This window comes from Antechinus flavipes, chromosome 4 (genome assembly GCF_016432865.1).
Source record: "Antechinus flavipes isolate AdamAnt ecotype Samford, QLD, Australia chromosome 4, AdamAnt_v2, whole genome shotgun sequence".
Lineage (NCBI taxonomy): Eukaryota > Metazoa > Chordata > Mammalia > Dasyuromorphia > Dasyuridae > Antechinus > Antechinus flavipes.
In genome coordinates, this window is record NC_067401.1 from 176,042,092 (window position 1) to 176,065,940 (window position 23,849).

The following is a 23,849-nucleotide window of genomic DNA, read 5'->3' on the forward strand; positions in this document are numbered from 1 at the left end:
AGGAATTATTAGATTCCTGGCACATGAACTAATGGACAATGGATTCCTTATGGACTATTTCTAGGACTTATGGACATTTGTAAATTTTCAGGTTGATTTATGTTGTTACATTACTACTTGCCTGTGTTATATTACTATGTGCTTATGTATTTTAAGCAATTGCAAGAATCATTGGATTTCTTGAGATGAAAGATTGTTGATGAGACTTTTGCAGTAGTTAAATTTTCATGTTGATTCATGTTATTTGTTACATTACCACTAGCCTGTGTTATATTGCTTTTGTAATTTATGTATATTATGTAAATTTTGCTTTTGTAAATTATGTATAATGCCTCCCATATTGATGGATTTATGCATACCATGTATACCTGTTACAAAGTTCTGGCCCATATTGATGGATTTATGTGTACCCCCTCAGAAACCCCCTATGCTTTAAAACAAAAGAAAGGGGGAGATGTTGGAATCCTTACTAACTGCTAAGTAATTAGAGTTGATCTAATCTTACAAGAAGATGTTTTGGGCAGAACCTGAAACAAGGTACTAAGTAGAACTACCCATAATCCCTCTCTCTGGAAGGAGCATAAATAGGCCAATGGGCCAGTCGGAGAGTGCTCTAGAGAGGAAGAGGCTACAAGTCGAGATTTCACCGGAATGACATGAAGAGTTGGAGCTGGCTGGAGGCTGAAGAAAGCAGAGGCCGAGGCTGAAGGACCAGACCTTTGGATTTGGTGACATTCGGAGAGAGCTCTTGGAACCAAGCAGAGAGATAGGCCTCTAAGCTAACCGGGCTATATTGGAGATATTAAAAGATCTGAACTTTTATCACCTGGCTGCTTTTTGAGAAGAAAAAGCTCACCACACTTTTCTCCCTTCTTTTCCCCTTACTCCTTCCCCAGTATTAAACTTGTGAATACCACTTGCTTCTCACAGCCCTCCCTCCCTCCGCCTTAGAATTCCTCCCCCTATCTTACTCCTTTTCCTCACAGTTTCCATATTCCCTTCCTCTTAGCTTATTCCTTCCCTTTTCACTTTTCCCTTGCCACTTTTCTATGAGTTGGGAGAAGTTTCACCATAAATCGAATATGTCTAATATTTTTCTCTTTAAGCTAATTCTGATGTCAGCAAGATACACTCTATATTCATCCCCTTCCATTCTTTCTCTCAGATTTTGCTTCTTCATGGGATGTAATACCCCCACTTTACCCTTTTTGTGGTACAATTTCCTTTCCACCTCTAGTTTCTAGAACAAAGTATACATGTACTCTTTATATATCTTTAAAGCAGAAATATAGTTCCCAAGATTTCTTTTTACTTTTTTAGGTTTCTCTTGAGTTCTATATTTGTAGATCAAACTTTTTGTTAAGTTCTGGTTTTTTCATCAAATATAGGTGAAATTTGCTTATTTCATTGAATGTCCATCTTCTTCCCAGGAAAAAGATGCTCATTCTGGCTGGGTAAGTTATTTTTGGTTGCATACCAAGTTCCTTAGCCTTTCAGAATATCATATTCCAGGCCCTTCGATCTTTTAGTGTGGACGCTGCTAAATCCTGGGTAATCCTTATTGTGGCTCCTCTATATTTGAATTGGGTTTTTCTAACCACTTGCAGTATTTTTTCCTTTGTCTGATAGTTCTGGCATTTGGCCACTATATTTCTTGGTGTTTTGGTTTTAGGATCCCTTTCAGTAGGTGAGCGATGAATTCTTTCAATGTCTATTTTGCCCTCTGTTTCTATGACTTCTGGACAATTCTCTTTGATAATTTCCTGGAAAATAGTGTCCAGACTCTTTTTTTCATCATATTTTTCTGGGAGTCTAATAATTCTCAGATTGTCTATTCTGGATCTATTTTCCAGGTCTGTTGTTTGCCCAAGAAGGTATTTCACATTTTTTTCCATTGTTTGATTTTTTTTGGTTTTGCTTGATTGATTCTTGTTGTCTCCTCGAGTCATTCAATTCCAATTGTTCGATTCCGATTTTCAATGAAGTATTTTCTTCACTCACTTTTTAAATATCTTTTCCTAATTGTCCAATTGAGTTTTTAAGTGAGTTGTTTTGTTCTATGGAATTTTTTTCTATTTTGCCAGTTTTATTTTTTAGAGAGCTATTTTCTGTCTCCAGTTCACTAATTATATTTTTCAAAGATTTGATTTTTTATCCACTCTGTCTTTACATGTGTGGGATGACTTCTCCAGACTTTCTTGCCAAGCCTCCCTCTCCTTTTCCCATTTTTCTTCTAGCTCGGTTGTGAGAGCCTTTTTAATTTCTTCTATGAGATTCATCTGTGCTGAGAAACAACAGATGATCTCCTTTGGAGATTCACCTGGAGACTGTCTGTTTTTAGTCTCCTCAGGGCTTAGAGTCTGCTCTCTATCTGTATTGAAGCTGTCAATGGTTAAGGTCTGTTTAAATTTTTTGCTCATTTTGTCAGAGAAGAATCAAAGACAAACTAGCAAAGAAAAAAAGAAAAAAAAAAGGAATCTGCTTTCTTTTTTGGGCTGGGTGTTATTGAGCTTCCTCTACAGACTGCAAGAAGGGGGTGGTGATGGGGAGGCAACAGCAAGGTCCTAATAGGACAGTGATGGCTGTGCTGCACTTACACTCTAAGACTCTGAGAGCACGCTGAGACACTGTGGGGAAGGGGTGGCCAGGTCCCAAGAGACTCCAGCTGTTTGGGGTTGTATTTTTCACCCCCTCTGTTTTTAGCTTCTCTGCTTGTTTGCTGGCTTGTTGCCAGGGCAAAGTATCCAATCCTGTAGCAATCCTGGTCTGCTTGGCTGTGATCTGCCTGCTGTGCTCTCCCTGCCCCTGTCTGCCCTCAGCCTGCACCCGATCTAAAACCGTGCCTGCCCTCGAGCAAAAACAGACCTTTCCTGGAGAATTTCAAGGATGTCTTCTCTTGGTAATTATTTGTGGGGGGGTTTTCAGTCAAGCATTAATTCAGAGGCTTGTCATGAAATGAATTCTAAGAGAAAATGCAGAGCTTACACAGATGTGTGCCTCCTCTCGGCCCATCTCTAGACAGAAAATAATTCAATATATGTTAAACATGTATAATTCTTCTAAACCTATTTCCCCATTTATCAAGGCATTCAAAGTATTAAAAGGAAGTTAGGTGCTATATATTGTAGTTGAATTTCCATCTAGAATAAGACCTGTGTCACTATCTGTTGACCTTTGGCAATTTATTTAATTTTTCCAGGCCTTTATTTACTCTTCTGTAAAATGAAAGGATTGAACTATGTGATTTCTAAGAACCCTTCCAATTCTAATATTCTGCCATTCTATTAACACATCTTCTATATTGCTTGATATAGTTTTTGAATTGGTTACTAAAGCAAACATTTATTAAATATCTACTATGTGATAGGCTTATTGAAGCATAATATGATACATAAATAGAGATACTGTTAATTCTGCTTAGCTTGGCTGACCTTGAAGTCTTCATAAGAAATGGTGAGAATGGTTTGAACAAGAAGATAGAAAAAGGTGATTTCACTGGTTTGGTCAAGATTATGAGACTTCTCATGGCTCTTAAAGAACGACAGAGTAGCACTGATGAAATGTTTGAGCCCTTGAAACACACAATTGAACTACTGAAGATCTATGAACAAGAATTGCCTGATGCAGTATTTAAGCAGCTAGAAGTAAGTATATTTTTTTCTAATCACTAAGGGCAAATTGAAGGAAAATATGATTAGGAAGATATATATATATATTGCAAAATTTAATGATGAGGTGGCTTAAGGTGAGAAACTGAGGATTTGAGGGTTAATTCAAGACTTGAAAACTATTTAGTGAACATAGAGGCACTGTAGAAGGCATCTGGTTTTGGGGTGGGAAAAACTTTTTAATACTAGTATGAAATAAATGTCAAAAAGAAAAAGAAACAATCAGAAGAGCAGAAAATATACAATCAAATGTTAAAAGGTAGAAGGGAAGAGCCAAGATGGCAGAATAAAGGCAGGGACTTAAATGAGCTCTCCTAAATTCTTTTGCAAAGAACTTTAAAATAATGCTCAAAATGAATTCTGGAGAAGAATCAACAAAAGGATATGGTGAAACAACTTTCAAGATAAACAAGAAAGAGATATCAAAAAGGATTCAATAAGGTAAAAGTGTTTACATTCCCATATCAGAAGATGATATTAGTAACCCATAAGAACTTTAAAGGGGGAAAGAATAAAATGGGGTAAATTATTTCATATGAGAGAAGACCAAAAAAACTTTTACAGTGGAGGGAAGATGGAGGATTGAAGATGAAAGTTCAAAGAGGAATAACATACACATTCAGAGGGGTATAGAGACTTATCTTACTCTATTGGGTAAATATTTATAATAGTTCTTTGGTGGTAACAAAGAATCAGAAATTAAGTGGATGTCTATCAATTGGGGAATGGCTAAACAAATTGCACTATATGATTGTGATGGAATAATGAATATGGATGCAAAAATCTTAAATACTTGTTAAAAGTTACAATACTATATCACAAAGATTATACATTATAATCAAGTGAGATTTAAACTAGTAATGCAGGAATGATTTAAGATAAGAAAAACATTTTAATATAATTGATTACATCTACATTAAAAATTCAAAAAATAATATTATTATGTATATGCAGACTTTTTAAATAAAATTCAACATTCATTTTTATTTTAAAAAAATTAAAAGTATTGGTATAAATGAATTTTCCTTAAATTGAAAAAAAAAATAATTTATCTAAAACCATCAGCAAGCATTATTTGTAATGGGGATAAACTAGAAGTTTTCTCAGTAAGTTTGGATATGAAACAACAATGCTTACTGTCACCAACATTATTCAATATTTTATTGGAAATTTTAGAAATAAGAGAAGAAAAATAAATAGAGGGAATCACAGTAGAGAATGAAGTAATAAAACTATCTGTTTTTGTAGATGATATGATATACTTATAAATTCCCTAAGATGCAACTAAAAAGTTAGTTGAAATAATAATTTTAGCAAAGTAGCAAGATATAAAGTAAATCCACACAAATTATCAGCATTCCTATGTGGCATAAAGAAAAGTCTATAACAAGAGATAGTAAAAAACAAATACTCCATTGAAAATAACTCAATAGCATAAAATACCTGGACATATACTTGTCAAAGAAAACTCAGGAAGTATAAGCAAAATTATTTTTTTTAATTTATACAAATAAGAACAAGTTTAAATAATTGAAGAAATATTAACTCTTCATGGGTAAACAGGGCCAATATAATAAAAATGACAATTTACCCAAATTCAATATCAAATTAATTAAATTAGAAAAAATAATAAAAATTCATTTGGAAAAAATAATATGTCAAAATTTCAAAGTAATAAAAAATTAAATTAGCTATACCACATACTATAGTATTATAAGACAGTATAGAATAGAAATACAATTTACAACAGCAAATAAACATAATAATCATTTATTTGACAAGTATAAAGACTTAAGATTTGGGGATAAGAATTCATTATTTGGTAAACATTGTTGGGAAAACTAGAAAGGAATATGGCATATTCCTGGGCATAGACCAATGTCTTACATAATTTATCAAGATCAGATCAAAGTGGATACATGATCTAGACATAGAGATTTTACATGAAAATTAGAAAAATACAGAACATATTATGTACAGACTTATAGATAGGTGAGCAGTTTATAAATAAACAAGCGATAAGAGCAAAGTTAGGTGTAAATTTTATAATTTTGATAACATAAATTTAAAAGGTTTTGTACAAATAAGACAAGTATAGGCAAGACCACCAAAAGGAAAGCAGAAAATTGGAGAAAAAAAGTTAATAGCTTATCAGATAAAGATTCTCATTTCTAGTATATATATAAAGGACTTTGTTGAATCTATAAGAATATGAACCTTTTCCCAATTGATAAATGATCAACATGTATGATCTTGATAAATTATGTAAGACATTGGTCTATACCCAGGAATATGCCATATTCCTTTCTAGTTTTCCCAACAATGTTTACCAAATAATGAATATATATTTTTTAATTGAAGAATCAAAATAACATAGTTATATGAAAAATGCTCTATATATCATTATTGATTAAAAAATGCACATTAAAACAACCGTGGGATACCATTTTACTCTTAGCAGATTACCTAAAATGATAGAAGGGGAAAGCAACAAATGTTGGCAAGGATGTGGAAAAATTGGGACACTAATTCATGGAATTGTGAAATGAACCAACCGTTTTAGAGAACAAACTGGAATTGTGCCCCAAATTATTAAACTTAAACTACCTATACCCTTTGAACTATCAATACTACTCCTTGATTTATTTCCAAAGATGATTAGGGAAGAAGGAAAAGAATCTGTATGTTCTAAAATATTTATAGCAGCTCTCTTTGTGATGGCAAAAGAACTGGAAATTGTGGAAGCCTGTCACTTATGGGATCCTGTCAATTGTGGAATGACTAAATAAACTGTGGATATGATTGTGATGGAATTTTACTGTGCTGGAAGAAATGATGAGCTCAGTGATGTAGAAAAGTACAGAAAGACTTGCATAAAGTATTGAAAACTAAAATGAGCAGAACCAAGAAAGCATTGTATATAGTAACCATAATTTTGTTTTAAGAATGATTTTGAGCAAATAATTTATTTTTACTATTCTAAATACCTGAATTAAATATAAAGGACATATGAAGAAAGATGCTATCTGCATCCAAAGAAAGAATTGATAAATAGAATTATTTAGAAAATCATTTTATATATGTATGTATGTAAATAATCTAATGGTAATCATCTCTGTGGTGGGAGAATAAAATGAAATGTATATTTGAAAGAAATGGCAAGTTATACATGAATTGCAATTTCATGTGCAATCATCTTTTTATTGTATTATATAAGGGAAATGCTTATTTTATTTCATTAATTAAAATATTAAATAAAAAAAAAGAAATGATAAGCAAGATACTTTCAAAAAAACCTGGAGAGACTTACCTTAACTGATGCAAAATGAAGTAGAACAAGGAAAACATCACACATAGTAACAGCAATATTGATGGTGATGAATGAGGAATGACTTAGCTATTAATGATCCAAAGACATTCTAAAAGACTTACACTAAAAAATGCTATCCACCTCTAGACAAAAAACTGAAAAGGTCTGAATGCAAATCAAAATATACTTTTTAAAAATTTTATTTTTCTTGGTTCTTTTTTTGGTCTGATATCTTTCACAACATTAATAATATCGAAATAGGTTTTGCATAACATATCAAAATGCTTGTCTTCTCAATGAGTGGGGATGAGAGAAAAAGAGAATTTGGAACTCAACATTTTAAAAATAAATATGAAAAAGTGTTCTTAGATGTAAGTGTAAAAAATAAAATATAAAAAAGTTATGTGAAAAGATAGATAAATACCTCATCAGATAGAATATTGGGGAATGCATAAAGAAATGTGTTAAAGGTTAAAGGAAAAAAAAAAACAGACTGAGGTTGACATAGGGAAATTAGAAAAAGAAAAAAAATGATATTAAAAAGAGGTAAGTCGGGGCAGCTAGATGGCTCAGTGGATAGAATCAGGAGGACTTGAGTTCAAAATCTGTTCTCAGATACTTAACACTTAAGACTTCGTAGCTGTGTGACCCTGGGCAAGTCACTTAACCCCAATTGCCTCAGTAAAAAAAAAGAAAAAAAAAGAAAAGGAAAGAAAAAAAAAGTAACAATAAGACAATTGTTAAATAATAGAATCCCATTATGGAAACATTTTTTTGATAGAGTTAAGTAAAAGAAACCCAGGTTGTTTCCTTACATGATAAGGCAGGGGAGAAAGTATAGTATAATCACACTGAGATGTTCCTTGCAGGAATTACCAGAGAAATGGAACAATATAAAGAAGATGGCAGTCATGGTGAAACAGCATGTAGTGCCACTGCAGGAAGATGAAGTAACAGTTCTACGTCAAAAATGTGCTGCTTTTGGTGTGGAACAATATATATTCCGAGAGCAATTCCACAAAGAAGCCCCCTTCAGGTACTGACAGACCCACTTAAGCTGTGTCTTGATGCCTGCCTTCCAATTTTAAATTTAAAAAATATTCTTGGTAATTGCAATTATTGTGAATTGGTGACCTTTCTGTTGTAGAATCTATTTTAGAATAAAGATTAATCAGTGGTAACCAGCAATTCCACAAATATGTATGAAATGTCCCCTCTAGGCATGGCACTGTGCAAGTCCATGAAGATAAAAAGATTAAAATGACACAGTTACTACTCTCAAGGACCACTCACCTTTCAGTCTAATAATGAGGATTAAGGAAGGCTGTGTTGGAAAAAGAGCACTCCACAGAGAGAGGATTTATATTTAAATTCCAGGTGTTTTAAGACCTATGGGGCCTTGAACAAACCATTTAACCTCATTTAGCCTCAATGTCTTTATCTGTAAAATGAAGAGCTAGATTGCCTTGGAGGTCCCATCCAGTTGTAGATTTATATCCCAAACTGAATGTATTGTTGTTCCTTTAAAATGTGCCTCTTCTAACTTCCATATATCTGTTGATGTTATCAAAATTTCCCTATTTTCTCAGTCTTGAAACCATAAAGATTTCCTTATTTTTTGTTGTTTCTGATCTCTCTTCTCCAATTACTTGGCAGTTTCTCCCTAATACATTCTTTTTTTCTATTAACACTATAGCCATTTAAATCCAGACCTTTATAACCTCTCATCTGTATTATTGGATTAGTAATTGTTCTCCCTGAATAAAAATGAAATATTTATTTTCATACTTATCTTATGTCCTTAATTGTTTGTTAACTATTTAAGGGCAAATATTGTGCCCTTTTTCATCTTAGTACTGTTGGTACCACATTCAGTGTCTCTATAATAGGTTCTTATTGAATTAGAACTCCTATTGACTATTACAGCCTCTGCATATGTTATAGTTTCTCTTATATATGTATATATTCTATGTATATATAGCTTCTGCCCTTCTAGGAATAAGGAAAAATGTCAAGTATAGTGTTATTTTGAATTAGCACTATTCCTAATTCAGGTTCCCATTTGTTTTTACTATAATTTCTTCCCATGCTTCAAAATATTAAGAAATCCCTGCAATTCTTCAACCTTTAAAAATAGCAGCTTGAATTTCAGATCAGTATTATAGGGAAGATTCTGGAAAATTTTCTGTAGTAAACTAAAGCAGTTGCTTTTTTTTTACTTAATAAGGAAATAAATTATGTTTTTTAGGTATGATAGCATTAAGCCTTACCAAGTCTTGGATGCAAAAAACATTCAGATCCAACAGATGGAATCTTTCATGTCTTCCATTTCTGATTCTACAAGTTTGTTTGAAGTCAACATTCCTGATTATAAACATTTAAAGCAATGCAGGAAGGATATATGCCTGTTGAAGGAACTTTGGGATATGATTGACCTGGTGAATTCTAGCATTAATAACTGGAAGGTAACCAAATGGAAGAATATCAATGTGGAGAATATGGACTCAGAATGCAAAACTTTTGCTAAACAAATCTGGAAACTTGACAAGGAGATGAGGCCTTGGGATGCTTTCACAGGGCTGGACAACACTGTGAAGAACATTTTAACATCCTTGAGAGCTGTGGCTGAACTGCAGAATCCAGCTATCAAAGAGAGGCATTGGAACCAGTTGATGCAGGCTACAGGTGTGAAGTTCATCATGAATGATGACACCACCCTTAATGATTTACTTAAGCTTGAACTACACAACTTTGAGGAGGAGATTCAGGGTATTGTGGACAAAGCTGTGAAAGAGATGGCCATGGAGAAAATTCTAAAGGAACTAAAAAGTACTTGGCTAGGTATGGAATTTCAGTATGAGCCCCATTCACGGACAACTGTCCCGCTGCTAAAGTTTGATAAAGACCTTATTGAGACACTTGAAGATAACCAAGTCCAATTGCAGAACCTGATGACATCCAAGTGCATAGCCTTCTTTCTGGAAGAAGTGTCTGACTGGCAGAAGAAGCTTGCAACAAGTGATACTGTCATTTCAATCTGGTTTGAAGTACAGCGCACATGGTCTCATCTGGAAAGCATTTTTATTGGGTCTGAAGATATACGAGCACAACTTCCTAAGGTACATGGTGATGGAGAAAAATTATTTTTCACTGAGATCAGAATCAAATTATACCATTTTTAGATTCCTATTCCTTTTTTATTTTCCTTTCACTTGGTCCAGGTCAGAATTGCTTCCATCAAAGGGTGACACCATCAAAAAATGAACAAAGGAAATAGAAGAGGTGAAATTCATGACTGATAGCTAGCAATTGGAAAATTTTGGGTAGAAAGGGAAGTTGGAAATAAAATCTAATTATATTTTGGACTTTGTGGGCTGTTGGAATGCCCTATGCCAACAATTGAAATAATAACGAAATAATAGCATTTATATTGTGCCTACTCTGTGCCAGGAATTTTACAAATATTATTGTATTTGATATCACAGAATAAGAAACTGAGGGGAAAAGAGGTAAAGTTAATTTGCTCAAGGTTATATAGCTTGTATCCAAGGCTGGATTTGAAATAAGATCTTCCTGACTCTAGACCCAGTTCTAATTCCACACTCCTAATTCAAAGTAGCCAAATTCATGATTACTTCATAATTAGATACTTCTCCAAAGTACTGAAGTTTATAAAATGCACTAAATGATAAATTGTACACTATACACAGCCAAAGACCACAAGTACATATTCTCTGCCAATTATTACATATTGTCTTTCCTTCCTTGAGTTTTCACCTTTATCCTTATCTTTAATTATCCTCTTTGATTCTCTAATTTCCTTATTTCAGGTGTACATTATAGAAGTTGTGCTGCCACTTTTTTATAGACTGTTAGTATATATGTCACTTATTGATTAATTCAGTCCAGAAGACTCCATCTTGCAAATGGTTGTGTTCTAAAACATCATTCAGTTGCTTAGACCTTAAAGTACATTTTCCCATAGAAACAATATCATGAATAGTGGTTAGTTATCTCAGTTAGTCCACAGAATGCCATTTAACCACTAATTTGTACATGTACATAAGTACAATGAAAAAAATAATAAAAGGCAATAGAGTTGCAATGCCAATAATACATATCCTAAACTCAATGCCAAAAGACTAGTGATTAGGAATATTAGGTGACATAGATGATGGAAGGGAAAACAAAATAGCTGCTGAAGATTCCAAGCCAGTTTAGAGATATGTCTGCAGATGAGAGAACTGCCCTGCCATTGTGAGGAAGATGAGATGAGAGAGACAAATTATTTTTCAATATATATTCTCAAGATCAAGATCAAATTATTTCATTTTAAAATTCTCCCTCTTTTCTTCTCATTTCCTTTAGCCCAAGTCATAAACACACAGAAAGCTGACACCTTACATGAAGTTGGGGAAAGCTTAGAGGTATAGCTTGGTAAATATATATATATATATATATATATATATATATATATATATATATATATATATGTTTTATTTATCTTTGATTTATCTCACTCCTTATAGAGTCTTAGATGAAGGACAAAACAACCTTGATTGAAAGATATCATTAATTAGGAGATACCAACATGCCAACACCAATAAGAAAATAATTCTTGTGCAAGAACATGAAATTTAGACCGAGATGTGATCTGAGATAACATCTAATATAATATGTCCATTTTATTGAGAAGAAAACTGAGGCCTAGGAAGTTAAGTGTCCATTGTCACTCATTTGCTAGGTGACTAAGTTAGCACTAGAACTCAGATCTTCTCATTTTGATTGCAATATTTTTTCTTCTCTCCCTTACTGCTTCTCTTAGATACTACATGCCACCATCATTGTTTATTAAAACCTGCTTCTCATAGGCAAGATGAAAACCTCCTATTCTAGTCACTCATAGAACAAGCAATCTTTTAACCTCTTTTTTATTTAAAATTTTAATTTATGGAATAAAATAAGCATTTCCACAACATAATACAATAAAAAGATGATTACAAAAGAAAATACAAATCGACCATGCATAATTTGCCATTCCTTTGGAATTATCACATAAATTTCTTTTCCTTTCCTTTTACTTCTCCCCTCACAGAGATGGCTACAATTAGACACAACTACATACAAACATACAAATATATATATATATGTGTGTGTGTGTGTGTGTGTGTGTGTATATATGTGTATACATATATATATATAATTATTCTATAAATACTTTTATTTATTCATTCTTTCTAAAGAAAGAATCTAAAGATGCAGATAGCATCTTTTTTTCAAATTGGCTATTTATAATAATAAAAATAAATTATTTGTTCAAAATCATTCTTAAAATATTGTTATTATTACATACAGTTTTTTTGGATCTATTCATTTTGCTCTTCAGTACTTTGTACAAATCTTTCTGTGTTTTCCTAAATCATTGAATTCATCATTTCTTCCAACACAATAATATACCATCACAATCATAAACCACCCACAATTGACAAGCATCCCCACAATTTCCAGTTTTTGTGCCACCACAAAGGGAGCAGCTATAAACATTTTAAAACATAGAGACTGTTTTCCTTTTCCCTCTAATCATCTTTGGAAACAGATCAAGTGGTGGTATTGCTTGGTCAAAAGATACAGATAGTTTAAGAACTTTAGGTATAATTCCAGTTTGTTCTCCAAAATGATTAGCTCATTTCACAATTCCAACCAACAATAAATTGGTGTCCTAATTTTTCTGCATTTCTGATAACATTTGTTGCCTTCTATCATTTTAGGTAATCTGGTAGGAGCAAAATGATATCTCAAGGTTATTTTAAGTTTCTCTAATCAATAATGATATATTTTTATATCATTTTTCATATGACTATAAATGATTTTGATTTCTTAAATATTGGAGATCTGCCTTCCACATCTTTTGACCAATTATCATTTTGAGAATTGCTCATTTTCTTATAGATTCAACAAAATTCTTTGTATATATTAGATGTTATTACCCTTTATTAAATGATTGATACCTCTATCAAATTCATGGTCTTTAAAAAAGGGCCTTTTTTATTAAGTGTCATTAGCACACAAATTGAAAAAAGAAATTGCAAACCACCCAAGTATCTTTTCCAAAAAAATCTCATGAACAAACAGTATGGTCCATAGGATCATGAAGAGTCAAATAGAACTGAACAACAAAGCTCACTTAAAGGATGTTTAGAGGAACTTTCAGCCAAGATGGTGGTGAGGACACATACGTCTATCTAGGCTCTGTCTTGCTCTCAGAATATTTTTTTCATAACAAGGCCTCAGAATTAGTGCTTGACTGAAAAACCCCACAAATACATTACCAACAGAATCTCAAAATTCAGCAGAAAAAGTCTGTTTTTGCTCACAGCAGGGACGGTTACATCAGGGGTAGACTGAAAGCAGGCAGGGAGAGTGTGGCAGGCAGTGAGAGTACTGAAGACAGCTCACACTGAGCAGACCTGAGTGGGGTGGGGTGTTATCTCAGCCATTTCTGCAGGGAGAACTTTACCAGAGTGTGGCTATTTTGCCCTGGCAGCAAGCCAGTAGATCAGCAGAGAAGCTATAAATACAGGGGGAAAAGAATATAACCCAAAAAGCTAGTGTCTCTTGGGACCTGGCCATACCCACCCAGAGTGTTGAGACACTCTCAGAATTTCAGAGTGCAGATGCAGCCCAGCCATTGCTATCCTGCTAGTGCCTCACTGCTGCCCCCTACAGTCTGTAGAGTAAGCTTGGTAAAACCATTCAACCCCACCAATCCCCCCAAAAAGCAGATTGAGTCTTCTTTGACAAAATGAGCAAAAAATTAAAGCACACTTTAACTATTGATAGCTTCTATATGGAGAGAGAGCAAAGTTTAAACCCAGAGGAGACTAAAAACAGACTGTCTCCAGATGAATCCACAAAGGGGTATATGATCTGTTCCTCAACACACAAGACTCATATAGAAGAAATTAAAAAGGCTCTCACAAGAGAGCTAGAAGAAAAATGGGTAAAGGAAAGGAAAGCTTGGCTACAGGGCCTGGATAAGTCATCCCATTCATTTTAAAATAGAGTAGATAAAGAAATCAAATCTTTGAAAAACAGAATTAGTGAACTGGAAAAAGAAAATATCTCTCTAAAAAATAAAATTGGCGAAATGAAAAAAATTTCTATAGAAGAAAACAATTCACTTAAAAACTCAATTGGACAATTAGAAAAAGAAATAAAAAAGTGAATGAAGAAGCATATAAACAGACAATTCTCAGATGAAGAAACTGAAACTATTTATAGACATATGAAAATATGCTCCAAATCATTATTAATCAGAGAAATGCAAATTAAGACAACTCTGAGATACCACCACACACCTGTCAGATTGGCTAAAGTGACAGGGAAAGATAATGTGGAATGTTGGAGGGGATGTGGAAAAACAGGGACACTGATACATTGTTGGTGGAATTGTGAACACATACAGCCATTTTGGAGAGCAATTTGGAAGTATACTCAAAAAGTTATCAAATTGTGCATACCCTTTGATCCAGCAGTGTTTCTGCTGGGCTTATACCCCAAAGAGATACTAAAGAAGGGAAAGGGACCTGTATGTGCCAAAATGTTTGTGGCAGCCCTGTTTGTAGTGGCTAGAAGCTGGAAAATGAATGGATGTCCATCAATTGGAGAATGGTTGAGTAAATTGTGGTATATGAACGTTATGGAATATTATCGTTCTGTAAGGAATGACCAGCGGAATGAATTCAGAGAGGACTGGCGAGACTTACATGAACTGATGCTAAGTGAAATGAGCAGAACCAGGAGATCATTATATAGGTCAACAATGATACTGTTTGAGGATGTATTCTGATGGAAGTGGATCTCTTCGATAAAGAGAACTAATTCAGTTTCAGTTGATCAAGGATGGACAGAAGCAGCTACACCCAAAGAAATAACACTGGGAAATGAATGTAAACTGCTTGCATTTTTGTTTTTCTTCCCGGGTTATTTATACCTTCTGAATTCAATTCTCCCTGTGCAACAAGAAAATTGTTCAGTTCTGCACACATATATTGTATCTAGGATATACTGTAACCTATTCAACATGTAAAGGACTGCTTGCCATCGGGGGAGGGGGTGGAGGGAGGGAGGGGAAAAATCGGAACAGAAGTGAGTACAAGGGATAATGCTGTAAAAAAATTACCCTGGCATGGGTTCTATCAATAAAAAGTTATTTTAAAAAAAAGTGAATGAAGAAAATAATTCATTAAAAATCAGAATTCAACCAACGGAATTGAATGACTTGAGAAGAAACCAAGAATCAGTCAAGCAAAACCAAAAAAAAAAAAAAAAAAAAAAAAAAGAAACAATGGGAAAAAAATGTCAAATATCTTCTTGGGAAAAAACCAGACCAGGAAAATAGAACTAGGAGAAATAATCTGAGAATTATTAGACTTCCTGAAAAATATGATGAAAAAAAGAGCCTGGACACTATTTTCCAGGATATTATCAAAGAAAACTGCCCAGATGTTATAGAAATATAAGGTAAAATAGACATTGAAAGAACTCATCGATAACCTACTGAAAAGGACCCTAAAATAAAAACTCCAAGAAATTTTGTGGCTAAATTCCAGAACTATCAGACCAAGGAAAAAATACTACAAACTGATAGAAAAAAATCAAATCAAATATAGAGGAACCACAATAAGGATTACTCAGGATCTAGCAGTATCCACATTAAAGGATTGAAGAGCTAAGGAACTTGGTATGCAGCCAAGAATAACTTACCCAGCCAAAAGGAGCATTTTTTTTCCTTGGAAAAAGATGAATATTCAATGAAATAGGTGAATTTCATCTATTTCTGATGAAAAAACCGAAACTAAACAAAAAGTTTTGTTAGAATCCTAGTGTTAACGCAATGGAATTGATAGAATAATTATTGGTTCACATATTAGAGCAAATCCTTACAAGGTGTTAAGTTACTAATATCGATAGAAACAATGCTTAAGTTAACACCTTTGAGAGTTCACACATTAGCTCACACATTAGTTCACACATTTGGGAGATTTCAGGGTTCAGTATGAGATATCCAAATTGATGCCTCCTATAATCCCACTCTCAGAGGAGGAGTCAACCTTTGAGTTTACTCCTCTAACAGAGCATAAAAAGAGCTGAGCTCAATCAGGAGAGTTCAGTTGAAAAGATTAAGAAGCCACGAGTCAGAAGTAAAAGCTGGAAGAGCTAAAAGAAAAGCTGCAAGACCTCTTAGAACCAAGGAGGGAGATAGGCTTCAAAGAAAACTAACCAGGCTATTTTGGAAAGGACAATAAAAGACTATACTTAAATCCCTGGCTGCATTTGAGGTGATTATTACATGGCACTGAAACTAAGGCTGCCTCCAGAAAACCTCCCCAAGAAACCTGCTCCCAGAGAACCATTATATTTTACAAAAGAAGAGAATACCAAAAAGTTTGATTTCCAAATATAGGACTCAAGAGAAACCTAAAAAGGTAAAAAGAAATCTTGGGAACTATATTTCTGTTGTAAAGATATATAAAGAACACATGTAAATTTTGTTCTAGAAACGAGAGATGGAAAGGAAATTGTACCAGAAAAAGTGTAAAGTGGAAGTACTACATCTCACGAAGACGCAAAGGAAACCTATTATACCTCAGAGAAAGAATGGAGGGGGATGAGCATAGTGTGTATCTTACTGTATTCAGAATTGGCTTAAAGAGAAAAATATTGGACATTCGATTTTTTTGTGAAACTTCTCCCACCTCATTGAAAAGTGGGAGGGAAAAGTGAAAAGGGAAGGAGTAAGCTAAGCAGAAGGGAATACAGAATTTGTGAGAAAAAGGGGTAAGAGAAGGGGAAGAAATCTAAGGTGGGGGAGGTATTATAAAAAGTGAGGGCTGTGAGAACCAAGTGGTGCTCATAAGTTTAATACTGAGAAGTGGGGTAAGAGAGAAGGAAATGAGAAAAGCATAAGCAGGGATTAACAAGATGGCAAGTAATACAGAATTAAAAATTTTAACCATAAATGTGAATAGAGTAAACTCCCCCATAAAGAGGAAGGGGATAGCAGACTGGATTAAAAGTCAGAATCCTACAATATGTTGTTTACAGGAAACATACCTGAAGCAGGGAGATACATACAGAGTAAAGGTAAAAGGTTGGAGCAGAATCTACTATGCTTCAGGTGAAGTGAAAAAAGCAGGGGTAGCCAATCTCATCTCAGATCAAGCAAAAGCAAAAATTGATCTAATTAAAAGAGATAACAAAGGGCACTATATCTTGCTAAGGGGTAGCATAGATAATCAAGCAATATCAATATTAAACATATGCACCAAGTGGTGTAGAATCTAAATTCTTAAAAGAGAAATTAAGAGAGCTGCAAGAAGAAATAGACAGCAAAACTATAATAGAGGGAGATCTCAACCTTGCATTCTCAGAATTAGATAAATCAAACCACAAAATAAATAAGAAAGAAGTCAAAGAGAATACTAGAAAAGTTACATATAAAAGATCTTTGGAGAGAACTAAATTGAGATAGAAAGGAGTACACTTTCTTTTCAGCAGTTCATGGAACCTATACAAAAATTGACCATATATTAAAACATAAAAACCTCAAATTCAAATACAGAAAGGCAGAAGGAGTAAATACATCCTTTTCAGATCATGATGCAGTGAAAATTACATTCAATAAAAAGCCAGGAGAAAATGGACCAAAAAATAATTGGAAACTGAATAACCTCATACTAAAGAATGATTGGGCGAAACAGCAAATTATAGACACAATTAATAACTTCACCCAAGAAAATGACAATAATGAGAAGTCATACCAAAATATGTGAATGCAGCCAAAGTGGTAATAAGGGGAAATTTTATGTCCTTAGAGGCTTACTTGAATAAAATAGAGAAAGAGAAGGTCAATGATTTGGGCTTGCAACTCAAAATGCTAGAAAAGGAACAAATTAAAAACCACCAGTCAAACACTAAACTTGAAATTCTAAAAATAAAAGGAGAGATTAATAAAATTGAAAGTAAAAAAAAAAACTATTGAATTGATTAATAAAACTGTTGGTTCTATGAAAAAACCAACAAAATAGACAAACGCTTAGTAAATCTGATTTTAAAAAGGAAAGAGGAAAATCAAATTGTTAGTCTTAAAAATGAAAAGAGAGAACTCGCCACTAATGAAGAGAAAATTAGAGCAATAATTAGGAGTTACTTTGCCCAACTTTATGACATATATTCGAAAACTTAAATGAAATGGAAGAATACCTTCAAAAATATAGCTTGCCCAGATTAACAGAGGAAGAAGTAAATTGGTTAAACAGTCCCATCTTAGAAAAAGAAATAGAACAAGCTATTAATCAACTCCCTAAGGAGAAAAATCCCCAGGACCAGATGGATTTACATGGGAATTCTACCGAACATTTAAAGAGTACTCCAATTATAGCAGAGAGGAGGCACAAAGCTGTGTAAGCTCCTCATTTTTCTCTTAGAATTCATTTCATGACAAGCCTCTGAATTAATGCTTGACTGAAACCCCCCCCCCAAATAATTACCAAGAGAAGACATCCTTGAAATTTGCCAGTAAAGGTCTGTTTTTGCTCGAGGGCAGGGACGGTTTTAGCTCAGGTACAAGCTGAGGGCAGGAGCGACAGTGAGAGCACAGCAGGCAGATCTCAGCCATCTCTATGGGGGAGAGCTTTTCTACCGGATTGGATACTTTGCCCTGGAAGGAAGCCAGCAGACAAACAGAGAAGATAAAAACACAGAGGATGAAGAATACAACCCCAAACAGCTGGAGTCACTTGGGACCTGGCCACCCCTCCCCCAGAATTTCTCAGCATGCTCTCAGAGTCTCAGAGCGCAAGTGCAGCACAGCCATCTCTGTCCTGTTAGGGCCTCACTGCTGCCCTACCACAGTCTGTAGAGGAAGCTCAGTAATACCCTCCAACCCCAAAAAGAAAGCAGATTCGTTTTTTTTTTCTTTTTTTCTTTGCTAGTTTGTCTTTGATTCTTCCCTGACAAAATAAGCAAAAAATTTAAACGGATCTTAACCATTGACAGCTTCTATACAGATAGAAAGCAGACTCTAAACCCTGAGGAGACTAAAAACAGACTGTCTCCAGGTGAATCCCCAAAGGAGGAGATCATCTGTTCGTCAGCACAGATGAATCTCATAGAAGAAATTAAAAAGACTCTCACAAGGGAGCTAGAAGAAAAATGGGAAAAGGAGAGGGAGGCTTGGCAAAAGAGTCTGGAGAAGTCATCCCACACATGTAAAGACAGAGTGGATAAAGAAATCAAATCCTTGAAAAATAGGATTAGTGAACTGGAAACAGAAAATAGCTCTCTAAAAAACAAAATTGGCGAAATGGAAAAAAATTCCATAGAATAAAAGAACTCAATTGGACAATTAGAAAAAGATTTTTAAAAAGTCAGTGAAGTTACTTCACTGAAAATCAGGGTCGAACAAATGGAATTGAATGACTCGAGGAGACAAGAAGAATCAGTCAAGCAAATCCAAAAAAATCAAACAATGGAAAAGAATGTGAAATACCTTCTTGGGAAAACAACAGACCTGGAAAATAGATCCAGAATAGACAATCTGAGAATTATTAGACTCCCAAAAAAGTATGATGAAAAAAAGAGTCTGGACACTATTTTCCAGGAAATTATCAAAGAGAATTGTCCAGAAGTCATAGAAACAGAGGGCAAAATAGACATTGAAAGACTTCATCAATCATTTACTGAAAGGGATCCTAAAATCAAAACACCAAGAAATATAGTAGCCAAATGCCAGAACTATCAGACGAAGGAAAAAATACTGCAAGCTGCTAGAAAAACCCAATTCAAATATAGAAGAGCCACAATAAGGATTACCCAGGATCTAGCAGTGTCCCCATTAAAAGATTGAAGGGCTGGAATATGATATTCTGAAAGGCTAAGGAACTCAGTATGCAACCAAAAATAGCTTACCCAGCCAGAATGAGCATTTTTTTCCAGGGAAGAAGATGGACATTCAATGAAATAAGCAAATTTCACCTATTTTTGATGAAAAAGCCAGAACTTAACAAAAAGTTTGATCTACAAATACAGAACTCAAGAGAAACCTAAAAAGGTAAAAAGAAATCTTGGGAACTATATTTTGGCTATAAAGATATATAAAGAGTATATGTATACTTTGTTCTAGAAACTAGATGTGGAAAGGACATTGTACCAGAAAAAGGGTAAAGTGGAGGCATTCCACAAAGAGGCAAAAGAAACCTATTATATCTGAGAGAAAGAATGGAGGGGGATGAATATAGTGGGTATTTTACTGCATTCAGAATTGGCTTTAAGAGAAAAATTTTAGACATATTCAATCTATGGTGAAACTTCTCCCACCTCATTGAAAAGTGAGAAGGGAAAAATGAAAAAGGAAGGAATAAGCTAAGCGGGAAGGGAATACGGAAACTGGGAGGGAAAGGGGTAAGATAGGGGGAGGAATTCTAAGGCGGAGGGAGAGATACTAAAAAGGGAGGGCTGTGAAAAACAAGTGGTACTCACAAGCTTAATACTAGGAAGGGGGGAGGGGGAAAGAAGAGAGAAAAGCATAAACCAGGGTTAACAAGATGGCAATTAAATACAGAATTGGTCATTTTAACCATAAATGTGAACGGAGTAAACTCCTCCCTAAAGAGGAAGCGGTTAGCAGAGTGGATTAAAAGCCAGAATCCTACAATATGTTGTTTACAGGGAACACACCTGAAGCGGGGAGATACATGCAGGTTAAAGGTAAAAGGTTGGAGCAAAATCTGCTATGCTTCAGGTGAAGTCAAAAAAGCAGGGGTAGCCATCCTGATCTCAGATCAAGCTAAAGCAAAAATTGATCTAATTAAAAGAGATAAGGAAGGGCACTATATCTTGCTAAAGGGTAGAATGGATAATGAAGCAGTATCTATATTAAACATATATGCACCAAGTGGTGTAGCATCTAAATTCTTAAAAGAGAAATTAAGAGAGCTGCAAGAAGAAATAGACAGCAAAATTATAATAGTGGGAGATCTTAACCTTGCACTCTCAGAATTAGATAAATCAAACCACAAAATAAATAAGAAAGAAGTCAAAGAGGTAAATAGAATACTAGAAAAATTAGATATGATAGATCTCTGGAGAAAATGTAATGGGGACAGAAAGGAGTACACCTTCTTTTCAGCAGTGCATGGAACTTATACAAAAATTGACCATATATTAGGACATAAAAACCTCAAACTCAAATGCAGTAAGGCAGAAATAGTAAATGCATCCTTTTCAGACCACGATGCATTGAAAATTACATTCAACAAAAAGCCAAGGGAAAGTAGACCAAAAAAAAAATGGAAACTAAATAATCTCATACTAAAGAATGATTGGGCGAAACAGCAAATCATAGACACAACTAACAACTTCACCTAAGAAAACGATAATAATGAGACATCATACCAAAATGTATGGGATGCAGCCAAAGCAGTAATAAGGGGAAATCTCATATCTCTAGAGGCCTATTTGTATAAAATAGAGAAAGAGAAGGTCAATGAATTGGGCTTGCAACTAAAAATGTTAGAAAAGGAACAAATTAAAAATCCCCAGTCAAACACTAAACTTGAAATTCTAAAAATAAAAGGAGAGATCAATAAAATTGAAAGTAAAAAAACTATTGAATTAATAAAACTGAGTTGGTTTTATGAAAAAACCAACAAAATAGACAAACCCTTAGTAAATCTGATTTAAAAAAGAAAAGAAGAAAATCAAATTGTTAGTCTTAAAAATGAAAAGGGAGAACTCATCACTAACGAAGAGGAAATTAGGGCAATAATTAGGAGTTACTTTGCCCAACTTTATGCCAATAAATTTGACAACTTAAATGAAATAGAAGAATACCTCCAAAAATATAGCTTGGCCAAACTAACAGAGGAAGAAGTAAATATTCTAAACACTCCCATCTCAGAAAAAGAAATAGAACAAACTATCAATCAACTCCCTAAGAAAAAATCCCCAGGACCAGATGGATTTACAGGTGAATTCTATCAAACATTTAAAGAACAATTAACTCCAATGCTAAATAAACTATTTGAAAAAATAGGGATTGAAGGAGTCCTAACAAACTCCTTTTATGACACAGACATGGTACTGATACCTAAATCAGGTAGGCTGAAAACAGAGAAAGAAAATTATAGACCGATCTCCCTAATGAATATTGATGCTAAAATCTTAAATAAAATATTAGCAAAAAGATTACAGAAAATCATCCCCAGGATAATACACTATGACCAAGTAGGATTTATACCAGGAATGCAGGGCTGGTTCAATATTAGGAAAACCATTAGCATAATTGACTATATCAATAACCAAACAAACAAAAACCATATGATCATCTCAATAGATGCAGAAATAGCATTTGATAAAATCCAACAGCCATTCCTAATAAAAGCACTTGAGAGGATAGGAATAAATGGACTTTTCCTTAAAATAGTCAGGAGCATATATTTAAAACCTTCAGGAAGCATCATATGCAATGGGGAAAAACTGGAACCTTTCCCAGTAAGATCTGGAGTGCAGCAAGGTTGCCCACAATCACCATTATTATTCAATATCGTATTAGAAACACTAGCCTCTGCAATAAGAGTCAAGAAAGAGATTAAAGGAATTAGAGTATGCAATGAGGAAACCAAACTATCACTCTATGCAGATGATATGATGGTATATCTAGAGAACCCTAGAGATTCTACTAAAAAGCTATTAGAAATAATTCATAATTTTAGCAAAGTAGCAGGATACAAAATAAATCCCCATAAATCCTCAGCATTTTTATACACCACCAACAAAATCCAAGAGCAAGAGATACAAAGAGAAATTCCATTCAAAATAACTGTTGATAGCATAAAATATTTGGGAATCTACCTACCAAAGGAAAGTCAGGAATTATATGAGCAAAATTACAAAAAAGTTTCCACACAAATAAAGTCAGACAAATAATTGGAAAAATATTAAGTGCTCTTGGATAGGCTGAGCGAATATAATAAAGATGACAATACTCCCTAAACTAATCTATTTATTTAGTGCTATACCAATCAGACTTCCAAGAAAATATTTTAATGATCTAGAAAATATAACAACAAAACTCATATGGGACAATAAAAAGTCGAGAATCTCAAGGGAATTAATGAAAAAAAAATCAAATGAAGATGGTCTAGCTGTACCTGATCTAAAATTATATTATAAAGCAGCAGTCACCAAAACCATTTGGTATTGGCTAAGAAATAGATTATTTGATCAGTGGAAAAGGTTAGGTTCACAAGACAGAATAGTCAACTATAGCAATCTAGTGTTTGACAAACCCAAAGATCCTAACTTTTGGGATAAGAATTCATTATTTGATAAAAACTGCTGGGATAACTGGAAATTAGTATGGCAGAAATTAGGCAAGGACCCACACTTAACACCATATACCAAGATAAGATCAAAATGGGTCCATGACCTAGGCATAAAGAACGAGATTATAAATAAATTAGAGGAACATAGGATAGTTTATCTCTCAGACTTGTGGAGGAGAAAGAAATTTGTGACCAAAGATGAACTAGAGACCATTACTGATCACAAAATAGAAAATTTTGATTATATCAAATAAAAAAGCCTTTGTACAAACAGAAGGAATGCAAACAAGATTAGAAGGGAAGCAACAAGCTGGGAAAACATCTTTACAGTTAAAAGTTCTGATAAAGGTCTCATTTCCAAAATATATAAAGAACTGACTCAAATTTATAAGAAATCAAGCCATTCTCCAATTGAAAAATGGTCAAAGGATATGAACAATTTTCAGATGATGAAATTGAAACTATTACCACTCATATGAAAGT

General features: G+C 34.0%; 1 protein-coding gene across 1 annotated transcript in view; it reads left to right on the forward strand.

The window, feature by feature from the left end:
- Positions 1–23,849, forward strand: part of DNAH9 (dynein axonemal heavy chain 9) — a 581,066-nt gene that overhangs the window by 184,102 nt on the left and 373,115 nt on the right. Inside the window, exons 18-20 of the mRNA XM_051995550.1 lie at positions 3,422–3,644; positions 7,848–8,014; positions 9,227–10,097. Of these exons, the coding sequence (XP_051851510.1) occupies positions 3,422–3,644; positions 7,848–8,014; positions 9,227–10,097 (1,261 nt within the window). The remainder of the gene's footprint in view (positions 1–3,421; positions 3,645–7,847; positions 8,015–9,226; positions 10,098–23,849) is intronic.